This window comes from Eublepharis macularius, chromosome 9 (genome assembly GCF_028583425.1).
Source record: "Eublepharis macularius isolate TG4126 chromosome 9, MPM_Emac_v1.0, whole genome shotgun sequence".
Lineage (NCBI taxonomy): Eukaryota > Metazoa > Chordata > Lepidosauria > Squamata > Eublepharidae > Eublepharis > Eublepharis macularius.
Window position 1 is genome coordinate 37,298,875 of NC_072798.1, and position 15,608 is coordinate 37,314,482.

The window sequence follows — 15,608 nt, forward strand, 5'->3', positions numbered from 1 at the left end:
CATCACTGAATGCCCATCAAGCTACTAGTAGAAAAATTAGGATATGAAAACAGCACTCCAGACAAGACAACTTCATTTTGGTATATTTATACAAGCAAACAATTCTCAGGCATACAACCAATGAGACCCTTGTACCCAATGGTCATTACTCAATTCCTGCTTAATGTGTCAATTTTTAAAGGGCCAAATTTATCCTCAGGACAAGATAAACTTTTGACTCATAAAAGCGTATACCCTGAAAATCTTGTTGGTCTCTAACATGCCACTGGACTCAAATCCTGCTGTTCTGTTGCAGATCAACAGAGCTATCTACCTGAAACTGTATCACCTCATAGCTAGTTATCCTAAGACAACTGTCAACATTTTAATGAACTCAGGAAGATTCCCTTGCTTTGGTACCAGAAAAGTTAAAGGAGCACAAATGGTTACGTAAACTTTCTACTACCTATGGATGGTATTACTGCAGCAGAGTCTGTTTATATAGCCACCTAGAAGCAATACCTCCTGAGGTATTTGTGTACACAGATCCTGAATGATTACAAAACTTATAAGCAAAATATATGGTTTTATTCTATCAGCAGATGGCATTTGTAGATAAAGGCCCTAAAAAACAAAGCCAGAAAAAAACAAACAGAAGAGGATCTTACTACCACCGCATCTGTTTTGTGCAGCCTTCCAAACTGGGGGCCACCAAACAACCCTGCCACAATCAGATCCACAAACCTGCCACTCACTGTTACCTCGGACCCAAAATACAAGCTGTTGACATCTATTTGGCCTACCTGGAAATAAGAAAGCAACCCCCAAAGTATGTGTGTCAAGGAAAATGAAACTTTTATATGTGGACATAAATCGGTATGCAGATTTAGCAGTTCTCCCTCAGCTCAGAGTCCTGTTGTGACAGAGCTCTTTAAGCTATTTTGAACATGCTATGAAGGGAACACACACAACCTATATTTTTGTTGTTGTTAAAGCCCTCTGAATATTTTGCTAGTACTTACTGAAAAGCTTTAATATTCAGCTTCGATAAGGTTGTGGGCAATAAAATCAGGGTGTGATCATTCCTCTCTCATTTTCTAGTTTGCCAGAAATAACATGAATGGAAGTTTATTAAGTACTCAGTGTAGTCCTGGGTGCTGTAAAATGAATTCAGGGGACTTATCCTACCAAAACCGTATGACCTAGTAACAGAAGGCACAAGAAACAGGACAGGGCAGGGAGAGAACACATTGGTTTGTACTGTGCTAGCCAAGTAGAACTACCTTTAACTCTGCCTCGTCTGGAGACAACCTGTCCAAGGCTACCAGATTCAGGTAAGGGAGAAGGCAGCCATACAGAAGAGATAACTTTCAGCTAGTGTTGCTTCAATCATAGTACCGTAGTGATGGAAAAATAATACCTGCTGAAAATCCCTCTCCTGTACATTGCCTAGTTACTGGAGTTCTCTCCCATACTGAACCTGGCAACTCAGCTAGCGTCTTTCTCCAAGTAGATTGACAGGAGCAATTACAAGCTAGCAACAACTTAACAGCATTCTCACCAATACTCTTTTAAGTAGCACACGGTGCTTTCTTTTATTAACAAGGTGACATCTTCAGACGCACAATCCAAAAATCTAAATTCGTTTGCTAGCCAGAGAGAGCACTCCATCTAAGACACTGCACTCAGCTGTCAGCTGCTCCCATTAAGTGCATTTTCCATCCAGGCACTGCAAGACTGCGGGCCCCCAGCTGAGCAGCATTCACAATGTATTTTCAACACGGCTTCTGAGGCTGAAGAAGATCCCTGCTGGGTCCATCATTTCTACAGCACGTCTCAGTACACAAAGGCCTGTAGAATTCTCCTCTCTCTATACTTTTCACAGCTATGTATAGGAACTCTCTCAAGGCTACCCAAAAAGATTCAAGCTTTGAGAATTAGAATTCCAATCAATTATCCAAAGAGTCACACTTTCTCATCACAGAAAATTCTCTTTGGTGGGAGAAAAAGAGAATGGATCATCGCAGAAGGGACTCATGCCCCCGTAAAGGAACAGTGCAACATACCTGCTGCCAGTGATTTTTTAAAAGTTTATTTCAGACTTATGTCAGCTTTAAGAGTCTAATCCATACAAAGGTGCCCAAAATTGAAGACAGTAGGAAACACATCAGAGGGAGTCTTACAGATAGTTCCCCTTACTCCCAACACATCCAATTCCTTCCTTCTCCTGTTCCTCTATTCATTCTCTTTTATGCTGTTTTTTGCCCTCAATGCCTGTGCATGCTCAGCTTCTCGGCAAGTTTTCATACGTTTCTGCAAACCTGGAGACTGACTACCCAGGTTTTATCCCAGGTTTGCAGTAAAAAATGCTTGCCGATTCCTTCTGGTATGGGTATTTTTTAATCTGTATGGAAGGGCAAATTACTGTCTTTAGGTTTTAATGGAATAATAAATTTTTTAGAAAAAATGTTACATTATTAAACACCATAAAGTCAATGAGAGTCTAATAAAATCTGTTCCTGCTGTCTACTGGCCTAAATATCAACTCCAAACCTAGGAAGCAACATAAAGTTGAGACCTCTACAAAAACTGGAAATTCATATATGCCCACCCCCATTCTTTTCTGGAATGCAAACTACAGGCTGCACGTTTTGAAGGATGTTGCCTTTCTTCCCATGCCCCCTCAGTTATCATACTAACATCAATCATGAATCCGAAGGCCAGATCAGCTTTATTTTTAGGCGTTCAAGTGGCGTACATTCTCTTCCCAGTCCATCTTTTTCCTGGAACCTGGAACGGAGTAAGGCTGCATGTCTGTGTGCCAGATGATACTTCCTGTCTAATATGACATCACTGAAGCCAGGTCAGCAGCAAGGGGGGGATGTGGGGGAAAAAAAGACAACAGATGCTTCCAACACTTTATCATTTTCTACTTTATTACTTCAAATTAACAACCACGATAAAGCTCAAAAAAGTCCAATATTTACACAGGAAAAAAGTACAAAATCCCCCCCTCCCAAAGTTCAAGGTTTTTTTTTCTGTTTTTTTAAAATTACAAAGTAATAAAAAGTTTTTTTTACTTTAATTAAAAAAAAGGAGAGTGAGAGACACAGTAAGTGGGGTAAATAAATTAGGGGGAAAATAAAGAAGAGCCGCATGTTAAATAAAAAGATTAAGAACCGAAATGCCACGTTTCCCACCTTCCCCTCCAATGGTTCCACACTGTCCAAGGTCAAAAGTGGGCCAAGGTATGGAGGCTGGAGGGCACTGCGATGACAGCTGCAATTCAAGCCCAAGAGGGGTCGGTTCTCTTGAGTCAAGCCTAAAAATTCATGAAGAACAGGGCAAAAAAGGAAGGTGGGAGAGGCCTTTGACTGGGAGGAGGCCGTCTGTCTAAGCTGGGTAGTCCTTTTCCTATGCGGTGGAGGGAGCAACCTCTACAACAAAGCCAGCTTTACTCCCCTCTCCACTTCACTTTCACAACCCCCTCCCCTTTTCTTCAATACCCTCCCTATCTTCTGGGCAAGTAAAAACAATTAAAAAGAAATAACTAAACACACGCAAACAGATTTTAAAAAAAAAGACCCCCACTGCCTGCGTGAGAAGTGGGTCACATTTCTACATCCTTCACATTTGCTCATGCCTCACAATCTCCAGCCATGTGCACATCCTTCAACACACAGTTGCTGCCGTGCCGGTATTGTCTGCCTTACTGGTATACCTGTTGCATCTCCTGTTGCCCATCAACGCAAAGAGGGACAGTGGTGTCCCCCCCAGGGAAAGGACGCCTGAATGCAAAACAGCAGGTTTCTCTTGATTTCTGTCCCCTAAAAATGCAGTGCCAGCTTGCCACAGCAGTTCATTTTGAAATGAACATTAAAAGCCACCTACTGGCACCACCCAGGGCTAGAATTTTAAATCTCCTGCAAATGTCCTGCCCACCTCTTCCTACAAGAAAATCCCAAAGGAATTTTAGAATTCATGTTGGAAACCATCTCGATTTACACAAACCAAACTGTTTTTTTTAAAAAAGTAGTCCAGGAAGTTTTTTTTGTTTTAAAGATACCAACAGATTGAGAAGAAAAGAGTGGATAGCCTGCGATGGCTGGGCATGGCCTGCTGGCACGAGATGGGGGTGAGGCCTGGGGAGATCAAGCTGGGCGGTAGCAGCAGAGACGCTTCTGCAAGGCTCCTGCGTCGGCGACTTGTCAAAGGCAAATTGGGCTTGGGAACGCAGGTGGTGATCTCAGAAAGAAAGGACATGAATGCCAGCACAGGGCAGTTCCTCTCCTCCTTGCTGGCAAAGAAAGGTAGGGTTTTTTCGGCTTTTTTTTTCCTTTTTAAATTTTTGTTATTTTGTTTTTTAAAAGAAAAATACAGTGAAGACACTGTAAAGAAAAGAAAGAAAGAAAGGTTATATTTCCCCTACCAACAGCTTTCAATGTCAGCAGTAGTCTGTCTCCAACACTCATATGCCCTTTCCATTTGTTTTAAGCAGGGAAGAATGGAGGAAATTATTAGTGGACTGTGCCATTATTAAAATTTAGAATGGCGCACAGTATGTACTTCCCGATATTCCTTTGATTCTGCAAAATACACAAATACTGTTCCAATTTAATGTGTCAGAAAATATCCAAAAGTCTGCATTACAATGGAAAGGTAGCCCAGAGTTATATGCTACTCCCCTTCCCACCTCCCCGCCAATAGTTCATCTTTTCTTCATACACAGAATTAATCAGATTTTTTTCTCTTTGTAAAATTTCTTCTGGAAATCAAAGGGGAAGCTACAAATGTCTTTGACAGTCCCTCCTCCCTCACCTCCACAAAGGTGAGTGATTTCACCAATTTCCTAGAAGTTATCCTGTACTTGTTAGGATCTTAAGCAGACTTAAGTTTTTAAAAACAAGCAAATACATGAGAGAGTCCCAGGATGCTGAATTCTGCATTCAGCCACTGAAGTGGTGTAGTGATCTGCAGAGCTCTACCGATAATAAGTATACAAACTGTAGCTGTCATACAGTGCAATACAAAACAGTTTATAGTGTTCTAAGCCCACAGAAGTGAATGGGCTTAGAAGGGCAGAACTTTGTTTAGAATTAGTTAGGAACATAGAGAGATGCGTGTCTCAATATCATACCCAAATCTTTTGATACCAAAGACTTGCCCTTTTATGCATTTTATAGTGTGTCTGCCCACAGGATTTTCTTTTAAATGCAAAAAATGTAACAGCAGTAGATTTATGGCTGAGAAAAATACTTTACTGCATAAATTCAAACAGGTCATCCATGTTATCTGAGCTATGAACCAAAGCCAATAATGCAACAACTACAGAATCAATACATTTTTAAATACAGCAGCCATTCACTCCTGAATTGACATTTGGAGCAGAATGTTTTACTTGCACGCTGTTAAGAGAGGGAACTAAGCTACTGCTCTTTCCCTTTGTTATGCTACCCCCACAGACAAGTCATCACAACCTTCATGTATTAACTAAGGGACAATGGAGGATGCTGCTTTCAGAGAAAGGACTAGTCAAACTGCCCACACTCGAAAGGACAAAAGCAGTCCCGTCTACCGGAGAATCATCCACATTGCCTCATTCAAGAATCTATGTTAAAACAGCGGTGAATTACTGCTGGTCAAAAGCAAGACCAACAATGACTTGGGCAAATCCAGTGGTAGCTCCTATGGGAATACATCCCTTGGCAAGATCATCTTAACATGTCCAAAGTTGCATGTTTTGGATGGCTCTAAGTTGTATCCTTTGTTGTTTGATGCATTAACCAAAGCAGGGACAATCAAATCCCTAGACAGAAAAAGCACATATGAATATAGGGGAAGTGGCCATGTGGTATTGGGCAAGCTTACTGCCACTAACCGCAGCCTCAAAGCATAGTGCTGGGATGAAAAGGAGCAAGAAAGGGTGCGGACCCATGAAGATCCACTTTTTCAATCAACAGCAATCCTGGAGAGGTCAGAAGACACTCACCTAAGCAAACACTGGTCCGGTGGCATCCTCTCTTCACTTCCCCAGGTGATCAAATGGCACACTTGTCTAGGAAGAAAAACATCCAAGGAAGTTAGGAGGTGCCAGAAGAGGGCAGGAGGGAAGAGAAGAGACGGTGAGCAGGTGCAGAACTGGCACCAGCCAAGTACTTCTTCCCACCATTCTCTCAACTGATTGGCTTTCCCTTCAGTCCTCCATTGTCCACCTCTGCATAAAACCCCTCTTCAAACAGATTTTTACCCAGAACTGGTAACTGAGGATTTTCAAAGGAAGTAAGTATCTCACGTTTACAGCAGAACCTCTACTATGACACAATTGGAATAAGTGAATTCATTCCAGCAAACAGAAAGTAAAATACTTTTTAAATTAAACCTAAATTTTACTTTTTCAGCAGATTTGAGAACAGTTATTTCTGTTGTGAACCAGAAACAGAAGAAATGGCAGGGATGGAGATCAGCTTTTTCACTTGTGTGGGGAGGTCATATACTTCCAGTGTGTTTCTCCCAACCCTTGGAAGCTCGTAACAGCCACAAGCCATGGCCAAGAGCACTTTCCTACTGTTGTATCAACATTGTTCTTTTCTGTTAACAATCAGTCATGTTTTTTGTAACATCAAGAACAATTTACAGCACTTCATGGAGCTACTTTGAAAGTTACCTGGAAATTCCCATTAATACAACATTCAACAGCCTGCCTTCTATAGTAGTATGCTAACAGGAATACAGAAAACACACTGCAACAAAGGCACTGGCTACCTATCAGCTCCCATGTGAAAAACAAGGCGCCAGTATCAACCTACAAAGTTCTCAAGGGCGTGAGCACTGCGATCTCCACCCAGAATCCGCCTGTTCACCCAAGACTACTGGAGGAACTTTCCATGCACCATCAACAAATGTTGCAGTAGACATAACCAAAATATGAAATGGATCCTTTTCTACTCTAGCCCCAATTCCATGACCTCCCTCCTCCGGAAGATCTCCCATCCATACAGGCTTTTAGGAAATACTGTGCTGTTCAGAAAGGCCTCTTTGTGACTTACTTGGGAATTAATAGATAGGATAGTGGTCTTTGTAATTGGATTTGTTAAGTATTTTGGAACTGCCACAAGCCAATTTTCTGCCCGCCCTCCCTCCCAAAAAGGACCAACAGAGTTGTGTTTCTGAACACACACAATTCCCACACAAGCATCATGTTAACTGCCAGGGCAGTTTTATGTGTAGGCCTTGTACTGTTCTGAAGTCACCTACTCTCCTGGCCAGGTTTCCTGCCGCTCAGAAAATGATAGCTGTCAGCTCCTCACACAGCAGGAAGCTCACACATGAGAATTCAGACAAATGCATTCTTCTTATTCTGGCACCTAAACAGTATTGCAGCACAAGCATCACTATTCTACTTGTCATGCTGGGCTGACAGAATTTTAAAGTTCTCCACAGCTGGAGTTTGGTAACTGTTTCCCCTACTGCATGAAAAAACAACATCCAGGAAGAGAAAGAAAACAAAGGTGCAGTGGGTGAACTTATTTCATTTGTGACTGTAGATCCCTATGCATTTTGCACACAGCTTCATCAGGGGATCTGATCAAAAACAAAAAACAAAAAACAAAAAATGATATCAAGAATTTTAGAAGATAGAAACAGTTCTAACAAAACAAATTCTAGGACTAAAGATGCTTCCCCACCCCCTTTTATGGGCTTCATACAGGTTTTTTTAAATTAAATTACAACAAACATAAGGATTTCTTCTTAAGACAATAACTAAGATATAACTGTTTTTAAAGTGCCAGAGTCACCAGAAGGAACTCACCTGTGATGCTGAAATCCGCGACACCTCTTGCCGCCCTGTGAGGTCAGATGAGGAGATGTTGGCAGGGGCTCCTCGGTGTAACCTCATGCTGACTTTCCGCTCCCTGTCCACCCGTGAGATTGCTCTGGGGGATGTATTTCCTGATTCATTGTGGGGTGAGAGAAGGAATTAATGATAACTGAAGATTTACATAGCAATATTAATATTTTGGTTGAGAACGAGGCTAGGAGGTGTGAAATTCCTGTGGCAGACCTTGCCCTCACTGCTGTTTAGAGAAATGGGTATGATCACCCTCTACTCACCAGACTGCTGGATGCGGGAGGTGGGCGTGGAGGCCATAGGCTCAGCAACATTACGGAGGCGGTTTGCAGCGGCTCCAGCAGGAGGGCCAGGGGGCAGTGCCCGCGTAGCAGAACCTCTGAGCTGCCCCATCCTCTCTTCTCGCTCATGTTCTCGCCTCTCCCGATCCATGTCCTCAGGATTCCGGGCTGCCCCCTGAAACACCAAGCATCCCACAACACACTCAGACTATAGTACCGGAAGGACAGTTGCTACCCATACTGACCTGCTTGGGTTTTGGAGGTCAACAGGCAAGCCCTTCCTGCTAGCTGAGATTCAGTTGGCTGAGACCTGTGGGAGAGCCTTTTCAGCTGCTGCCTCTGTGTTAGTCAACTCCCTGCCTCCTCAGAAGACGGTAACTCAACACCATCTTTAAAAGGACTTTTGGCTCAAGCTGAAGAAGCGCTTAGCCCCGAAGGCCTTTGAATGAAGCTGTTCTCTTGTGTAGTTTCAATATTTTGGAGAACTGGATCTCATAGCTTAACAGTACCGTCTATATTTTTATTACTGGCTGCCTTGAGCATTTTTTAAAACTAAAATAAGGAAGACTTCAAGAGCAGGCAAAAGGCACAGCCACTTTCCTCGCACCTCCCCATGGCACTAACTGCAATGAGCTGGTGTAACGCTGATCTGAAAGAGCAAAGTTCTGATTCATTCAGCAAGCAGATTAAACAATTTCCATACATCAATATGTTGCGCAGAGCGAACTATGTTTCTTGCTAGAAACCACAGGATTAATGTGGATGTAGGGACAGCCCAGGACACTTCCTTAATGAACAGCTTTCGTTTTTAAAAAGTGAAACTAGTCTTTTACACTTTAACTGTGCTAAGAGGGAAAGCAAGCAGGTAGTATTCTACACAACTGCCTAGTACAGAGTTTCTCTCTCTCTCCTGGTCTTCTACAATTTTGGCTGATGAGTGCCAAAGCACTAAGATAACTGATATGCATTTGACATTTTAACAGAACAGAAGTACGTTGCATTAAAGCATAAGTAAGTTTCAAGCATGAAAGGTTTTAGAGTTTCTGCACTTCTGCATTGAATGAGGCTTGATTTAAGCATGCTGTTGGAGAGGCAACACACACACCCTCCACACTCAGACTGTGGGAGTCTGTACAACAGCTGTGCAAGTACAAAATGGGCTGCTTCCTGCGCAAAGTCACTATGTAGTGGGTTCATCCTTTGCACAGGTAGCATCAGCTCAGGTTAAATGAGAGGCTATGTGAGTGCAAAGGCCCAAAGGGTACTTTTGCCTTGCTGGCACTATGGTTAAAATCCAGCTTTTCAATACACCCTTTCAGTGCACCTTTTGGTCCCTTTCACCACAATGTTACTGGCTATGGACTGGTAAGAAGCTACGCACAACACGGAGGCCTTATTCGTCTCCACATTGCCTTCCAAGACATCCCCAGGCTCTCTCATGGTTCTCGAGTTTACTTCCACAGCCAGTATGACTAGACACTAGCTTTTAAAATCTAAAAGTCAAAATTCTCAAGACCTAGCACCCAATGACGTATTAATATTTTCACATATGCACAGTGTGACTGCAGAAGTGTGAACAAACATCATCTGGGACTATGCTGACTGTAGCAACTGTGACTGTCCCTACCCCATGACTACCCCCTACTGTGCTTGCGGCTCACTAGCATGCAGACCCTCAAAGCTAGAATTACTCACAAATTTGAGCATGTTCCAGTCAAACACATAGTCATAGGAGAAGCCCTGACGGTGGAAGAGGTTGCGGAACAGCTGTCTCAGGTAAGAGTAGTCTGGTTTGTCGTCAAACCGCAACGAACGGCAGAAGTTGAGGTATGTAGAAAACTCAGCTGGAGAGGGAAGGAAAGGCAGTCATTACTTCTTGAGCACAAGTCCACCCTGGTGAGGCGCTTCTATTTTCCGTAAGTCACTCTTCATCTCACATTTTGGCTACTTTTCCAAACAGGAAGCAGCACGTCACAAAAGACAGAGCAGAAAGAATAACGGCCTATTACCTTGAATGTACATACAGGGCTGAGTGAAGAGAGGCAGCATTTCACACCAAAAACCCATACAGAAGAGTTTTGGAACAGAAGGATAAATTAAGCCAACCCCGATATCAGCATCCCACCCCAACCAGAGAATCTCACAAGCCCAGAAAATCCCCCCAGCCGCCACCACTCTCTGAAAAGCAAGGCAATGCAAATGGAAATGCCACCACTTCAGGATGCAAATGGAAATTCCACCCATCTGCTCAGAAGCCTCCCATGCAACGATAGCTGATACATGACTCTTCCCAATTCTCCTTCTTCTAGTCCAACACAACGAAACCTGGAACGTAGGTCTCACAACCCTCCCCATCCCACCATCCTGCTCAAGTTACAGCAAAAGTCTTGCAGGCATGCATACGTGCTGCCCCTCCAACAGCAATTCCCCAACTCCCATTTTTACTGAAAACTCCAGCCTCAACTCTAGCTTAGCTCTCCCTTTCTCTTAAGAACATAACAGAAGCCATGTTGGATCAGGCCAATGGCCCATCCAGTCCAACACTCTGTGTCACACAGTGGCCAAAAACCAGGTGTCCTCAGGAGGTCTGCCAGTGGGGACACTAGAAGCCCTCCCACTGATTGCCCCCCCCCCAAACACCAAGAATACAGAGCATCACTGCCCTAGACAGAGAGTTCCATCTATACCTTGTGGCACATATAGTTCAATAGACTTCTTATACTGGCCTGTGTGGGGCTCTAGCATTGATGCTGAAGGGCAAAACATATTTTTTCTGTAAAGCATCTGCCCATTACTAGTGAAGATAAGCATCTAGATAAGCACCATGGCTTGATAATATTCTTAGGTATATGCATACTTTAGGTTGTTTTCGGCTGATAAAAATGCCTTTATCAAAAGACACAATCTGAAGCTTCCCCCTCCACTACAGACCCCTTCATTCAGCCCCTCACATCCTGTTTGCACAGGCCCCCTGGTCCCCAGAAGCAGAATTTCAGCGGGGCATAGCAGGTTGCTGGGGGAAGTGGGAGAAGTCCCCGTTGAGCTTTTCACTGCTTGCAGTTCACTGGATACAAAGTCAGGTTTTCCATTATAGAGCATACAGACTTAAGAGTGTCTACCGTATGCACATGGGGGACCCTAAAATCAAGTGGCTTTGCCTCACTTATTTCTATAAACTGCTTCGCCAAGTCGGATAATTCTGCCAACTGCCCCTTGTTGAATTCCTGATTGTTCACCATTTTATTTGCATTCACAGAAAGGACAACATTCTTCTGACTTCTAGCCAGTAGCTGAGTATCACAATGATATTGGAGATTATGTCTGTGCAAGCTAAGCATGCTTATACACACACACACAACCCCCCCCCCCAATATAAAGAACTTACAAGGGTACCCTTTGCAGAGCACCTCAATAGGCGTTGACATCTTCTTCTCACTGATGCGCTCATATTTCTGGCGCTTTGTGGCAGCCTTCAGGCCTTGCCATGGCAACGAGCCGAGATTGAAGTACATCAGCACGTAGCCCAAGCTCTCCAAGTCATCACGGCGACTTTGCTCTGGAAAGAGTTGCACACATGAGTATGAGCAGAGTTGTTCCAGCAACAGCTTATACAATGTCAGGAAAACAAGATGGTGAAACTAGGGGATCTTCAGGGCTTACAATGAGGCTGAACCCAACACAAAATACTTGGCAGAACCTGTCAAATGCCAAGAATCCATGTATCCACATGTGTCTTAACACACACACACACACACACACACACACACACACAGATGCTTTTAGCTCTTATGGGAGGACAACAGGAAGACCCTGTTTAGTTCTCCTCTGGCTACAGTGGTTTCAGCAGATGTTGCCGCCCACACATTCATGAAGGCAGCATCTGCTGAAACCACTGTAGCCAGAGGAGAACAGGACTTCCTGTTGTCAAAGAAAGGGATGGAATGCGTTGATTTAGCATTGTAGCTCTTCCCCAGCCCTCTCTGTCTCCTCCACTGGTTCTCCTTTGCAACTACTCCAGTCTTTTTTTCCCACTTGATGACAGAATAGCAGAATTCTGTTGTAGAGGATGTCCTAATTTGGAACAAGAAGTCCTTAATATTTAAGCATGAGCCTGAAAAAAGAAAAGTAAATGCAGCATGGCTAAGCACACTTAAACCCAATTCCATCGGGCTTCAGCATGCTTAACCCTACTCGTGTGTGGCCCTAGTATTTGGCTTCTACCACCCCATCTTTGCAGTGGCTGACTTTCTATCCATTGGCTTGGATCCTGCCTATAATTCCCATGGATGAAAGGAAGGATAGCTGTCTGTGGAATTTCTTTGCCTTCCCCTCTCCAACTGCAGCCCCAAATTACCCCAGGAATGCTGCTCCTGAGAGACAGGGGGCCCCTAAGAAAAGAGGAAATTGGAGTTCTGTCACAGGAAGAAGGAATCAGTGCAAATCACACACACACACAGTGTGTGTGTGTGCTGGCAAATCCCGAGCTTTATGTCTACCATTTTCTTAGTGGGATCACATTATCAGGAAATGTTAGAAACCTCTCAAAACTTTAGACCAAGACTTGGGCTTCTTTACACGGAGGAAGGGCCTCCAGCCTGGGGGTAAGGGATGCCTGGTTCATCCTGCTTAAGCAATACTCATCCCTGCCAGTTTAAAAAGGAACACATGCACACATTCACACCCTGATGGAAGATGCCAGGAATTGAACCTGGGACATTCTGCAAGCCAAGCAGATGTTCTACCACTGTGGGCCAAACTACCACTGTGGGCCAAACATCATCATCATGTCTGCCACAAGCAGGCTGCAGCCATTTCAAAGTGATTTAGAAATGCTGAGAGGGACCAGACTTTATTGACCTCTTGCCCTCCACCCACCCCCCATGCCTTTTCCAGTGCTGAAACAGCCATGGACCAGCAGGAGGGGTTGCAGCTGAGAGAAGCAGAAGGATTAGAATTCAGAACGCTTCTCTCTCCCCGACCCTGTTTCTGTGCTGGAAATGGTCTCAGCACTTCACCACTGTTTGACAGTGATTTCATTTCCAAAGGCAGGCTGTTGTCATCAAATGTCAACACACCCATGTTCCCGTGCATGCCCCATTTCCCCCTAACATTTCGTGGGATGAGGCAAGGCAAGAAACAAAGGACAAAGAGATAACTCGTCACCAACATTTTTATTTACTTATTTCATTTATACACCCCACCCTTTCTCTCCCAAGAGGGATCCAAAACAGCTTACAACATTCTCCACTCACAACAACCATGTGAAGTAGACTGGGCTGCAAATGTGTGACTGGTGCAAAGTCACCCAGCAACCTTCCCTAGCAGAGTGGAGATTTTAATCTGGGTCTCCCAGACCTAGTCTGACACTCTAACCACACCATACTAATCAAAGGTAACAGCCGAATTCTGGGATTGTGCCGGCACTACCACTTTAAATTGTTTTGGTAGCTTTTAAAAAGAAGGGAGAGATTGGTGGTGTGTGTGTGTGTGTGTGTGGGGGATCACTATGTGTGTTTCTTATTTCAGCGTTCAGAGAGTCAATTTTGACTCCTGCTTGGAAGCAGAAAACTTTTACCTATACCGGAAATTAACACTACACCTACAGCTAGTTAAACCGAGCCATGCTGAATTTTACATTTCTTTCCCCCCACCCCCTTGCATTTAGTTATTACGAGGCATTCAACTTCATTCCGAGAGTGACCAATGCCTTTATTGTGGCATGAAATCTACTACTGGTACTACAGAGTAAAAGGATTAGGGACCCCGCTGTGTGCTTCCAGACAGTTTGGGGTCAAGGAATCACTTGCAAGCATGGGAGGAGGAATTGCTAGTATATATTTATGCCCTCCTCCAGCATTCAGACAGAATCTGTTACAGGCCCACTCTTGAACCCCTGGGGTATCTATTTCAGATCTCTCCAGGGTGCAGGATATGCTGGAAGTCATCTTTCGAGCATGTGAAAACTGTATGGAATGCATGAATCAAGGGGCTGCTTCTCCTCCCAGGGACCCCTTCCACAGGGTCCAGCTGAAGGGCCCCTCCCAGACTTCCTTTCATCTCCTCCCTGGCTTCTTTCATTTCAGGTTTGACTGAATACACATCCTGTATTTCCTCTAGACACGAACCCTTGCAATACATATTCAAATTGAAGGCTCTTCTGATTCAGGATACCGCAGTCAAATGCATTCAAAACCATGTTGCTCTTCTCCTCCTCGTCTCTAAAATTAAAGGCAAGAACTAAACAATGTAAGCCCAGACAGAAAACTGACTAACAAGGGATTAATTAATGTGAGAGTTAAAACTGGACAACTCAAGTGAAGCCAGCCAGCCAGCCAGGAGACCTGGGGGTTTCCTGATTGCAGAATGTGATATTTTAAGCACAGAACTCCAGACTCTGAATAATTGCAAACTTTTGTCAGCCAGCCAATTACAGGCTCTCATAGCTCTCCAGCTTCTAATTACAGCTCTTGCCTTGACTCCTCACCAGACAGTGGACGATCCACTTAGGCCTTGCCTACACCAAGCTGCTCAAACTATTTTTCTTTAAAAGGTTCCAGCAGTACAGGGTTGATGTCGAGAGCCTACAGTGCTAACTACCAGCCAACAATAGATGACTGGCCAGGGTTAAAAGCATGGTAAGTCTGTCCCAGGTGTTTTCCACTCAAAGACAGGCTTGTGAGGTTTCCCTGTTGCTGCTGCCAACACAGAGCAATGGCAATAGGGCTTCCGCATGGCAGGTTTCCCCACATTTCCCCTGCCTCAGTCTCCCTGCAGTGACCACCCCGCCCCCGCCACTGATACTTTTTCAGTTGGTTTGTTTTTTAAATCAGCAACTGAATACTGTAAAGCAATCTGTGTTATCAGGCTCTCTGAATTCTCAGTTCTCATTTAAAAAAAAACAGTAAAAGTGGGAGTTTAGTGACCCTGACACACAGATTTCTATAACCTTATAATGCCACTGCATTGCTGATTTTTTAAATGCAAAAGTCCTCTGGTGGCAGGGGGAAATGGCTGCTGCAGTGGACCAGGATTGGGAAAATGCTGCCAATGTGGGCAGGACTTTTCCATGCACATGGGTGTCACCAGAGCTTTCCTGCCATCCTTCCTTTTTTTTTTTGTATAACAATTTTTTATTGGGTAGGTCAACATATATATACATTAATACATTCCAATTTTTTCGTTCCTTTAAATATTTGTTATATGTCCCCACCCCCCTCCCCTTTCTTATATCGACTTCCAACAGCGCTAGAACCATTCTATTTCTTATCATTAACTCTAATTGTACTTCTCATCCCTATCATCAAAGGTAAAGTCTCTACATATCTATCTTTTTAAACAAATTATCAAAAATCAGCAATTTTCCTTTTACATCCAATTTATTTTCTAAATAATCTTTCAATTTCTGCCAGTCTTCTTGAAATTCTTTTAAGTTTTGCTCTCTCAATCCTGCCATCCTTCCTAAAACACTGCAGCAAAGCAGGCTTGGGAAATATCACAGA

At 43.7% G+C, this 15,608-nt stretch overlaps 1 protein-coding gene across 1 annotated transcript in view; it reads right to left on the reverse strand.

Moving 5' to 3' along the window:
• Positions 1-2,892: 2,892 nt before the first annotated feature.
• The window catches only part of CSNK1E (casein kinase 1 epsilon), a 44,803-nt gene continuing 32,087 nt past the window's right edge, over positions 2,893-15,608 (reverse strand). The window contains exons 6-11 of the mRNA XM_054988208.1: positions 11,495-11,665; positions 9,805-9,953; positions 8,092-8,284; positions 7,790-7,929; positions 5,969-6,034; positions 2,893-4,367 (exon numbers count right to left, since the gene is read on the reverse strand). Of these exons, the coding sequence (XP_054844183.1) occupies positions 6,002-6,034; positions 7,790-7,929; positions 8,092-8,284; positions 9,805-9,953; positions 11,495-11,665 (686 nt within the window). The 3' untranslated portion in view covers positions 2,893-4,367; positions 5,969-6,001. The remainder of the gene's footprint in view (positions 4,368-5,968; positions 6,035-7,789; positions 7,930-8,091; positions 8,285-9,804; positions 9,954-11,494; positions 11,666-15,608) is intronic.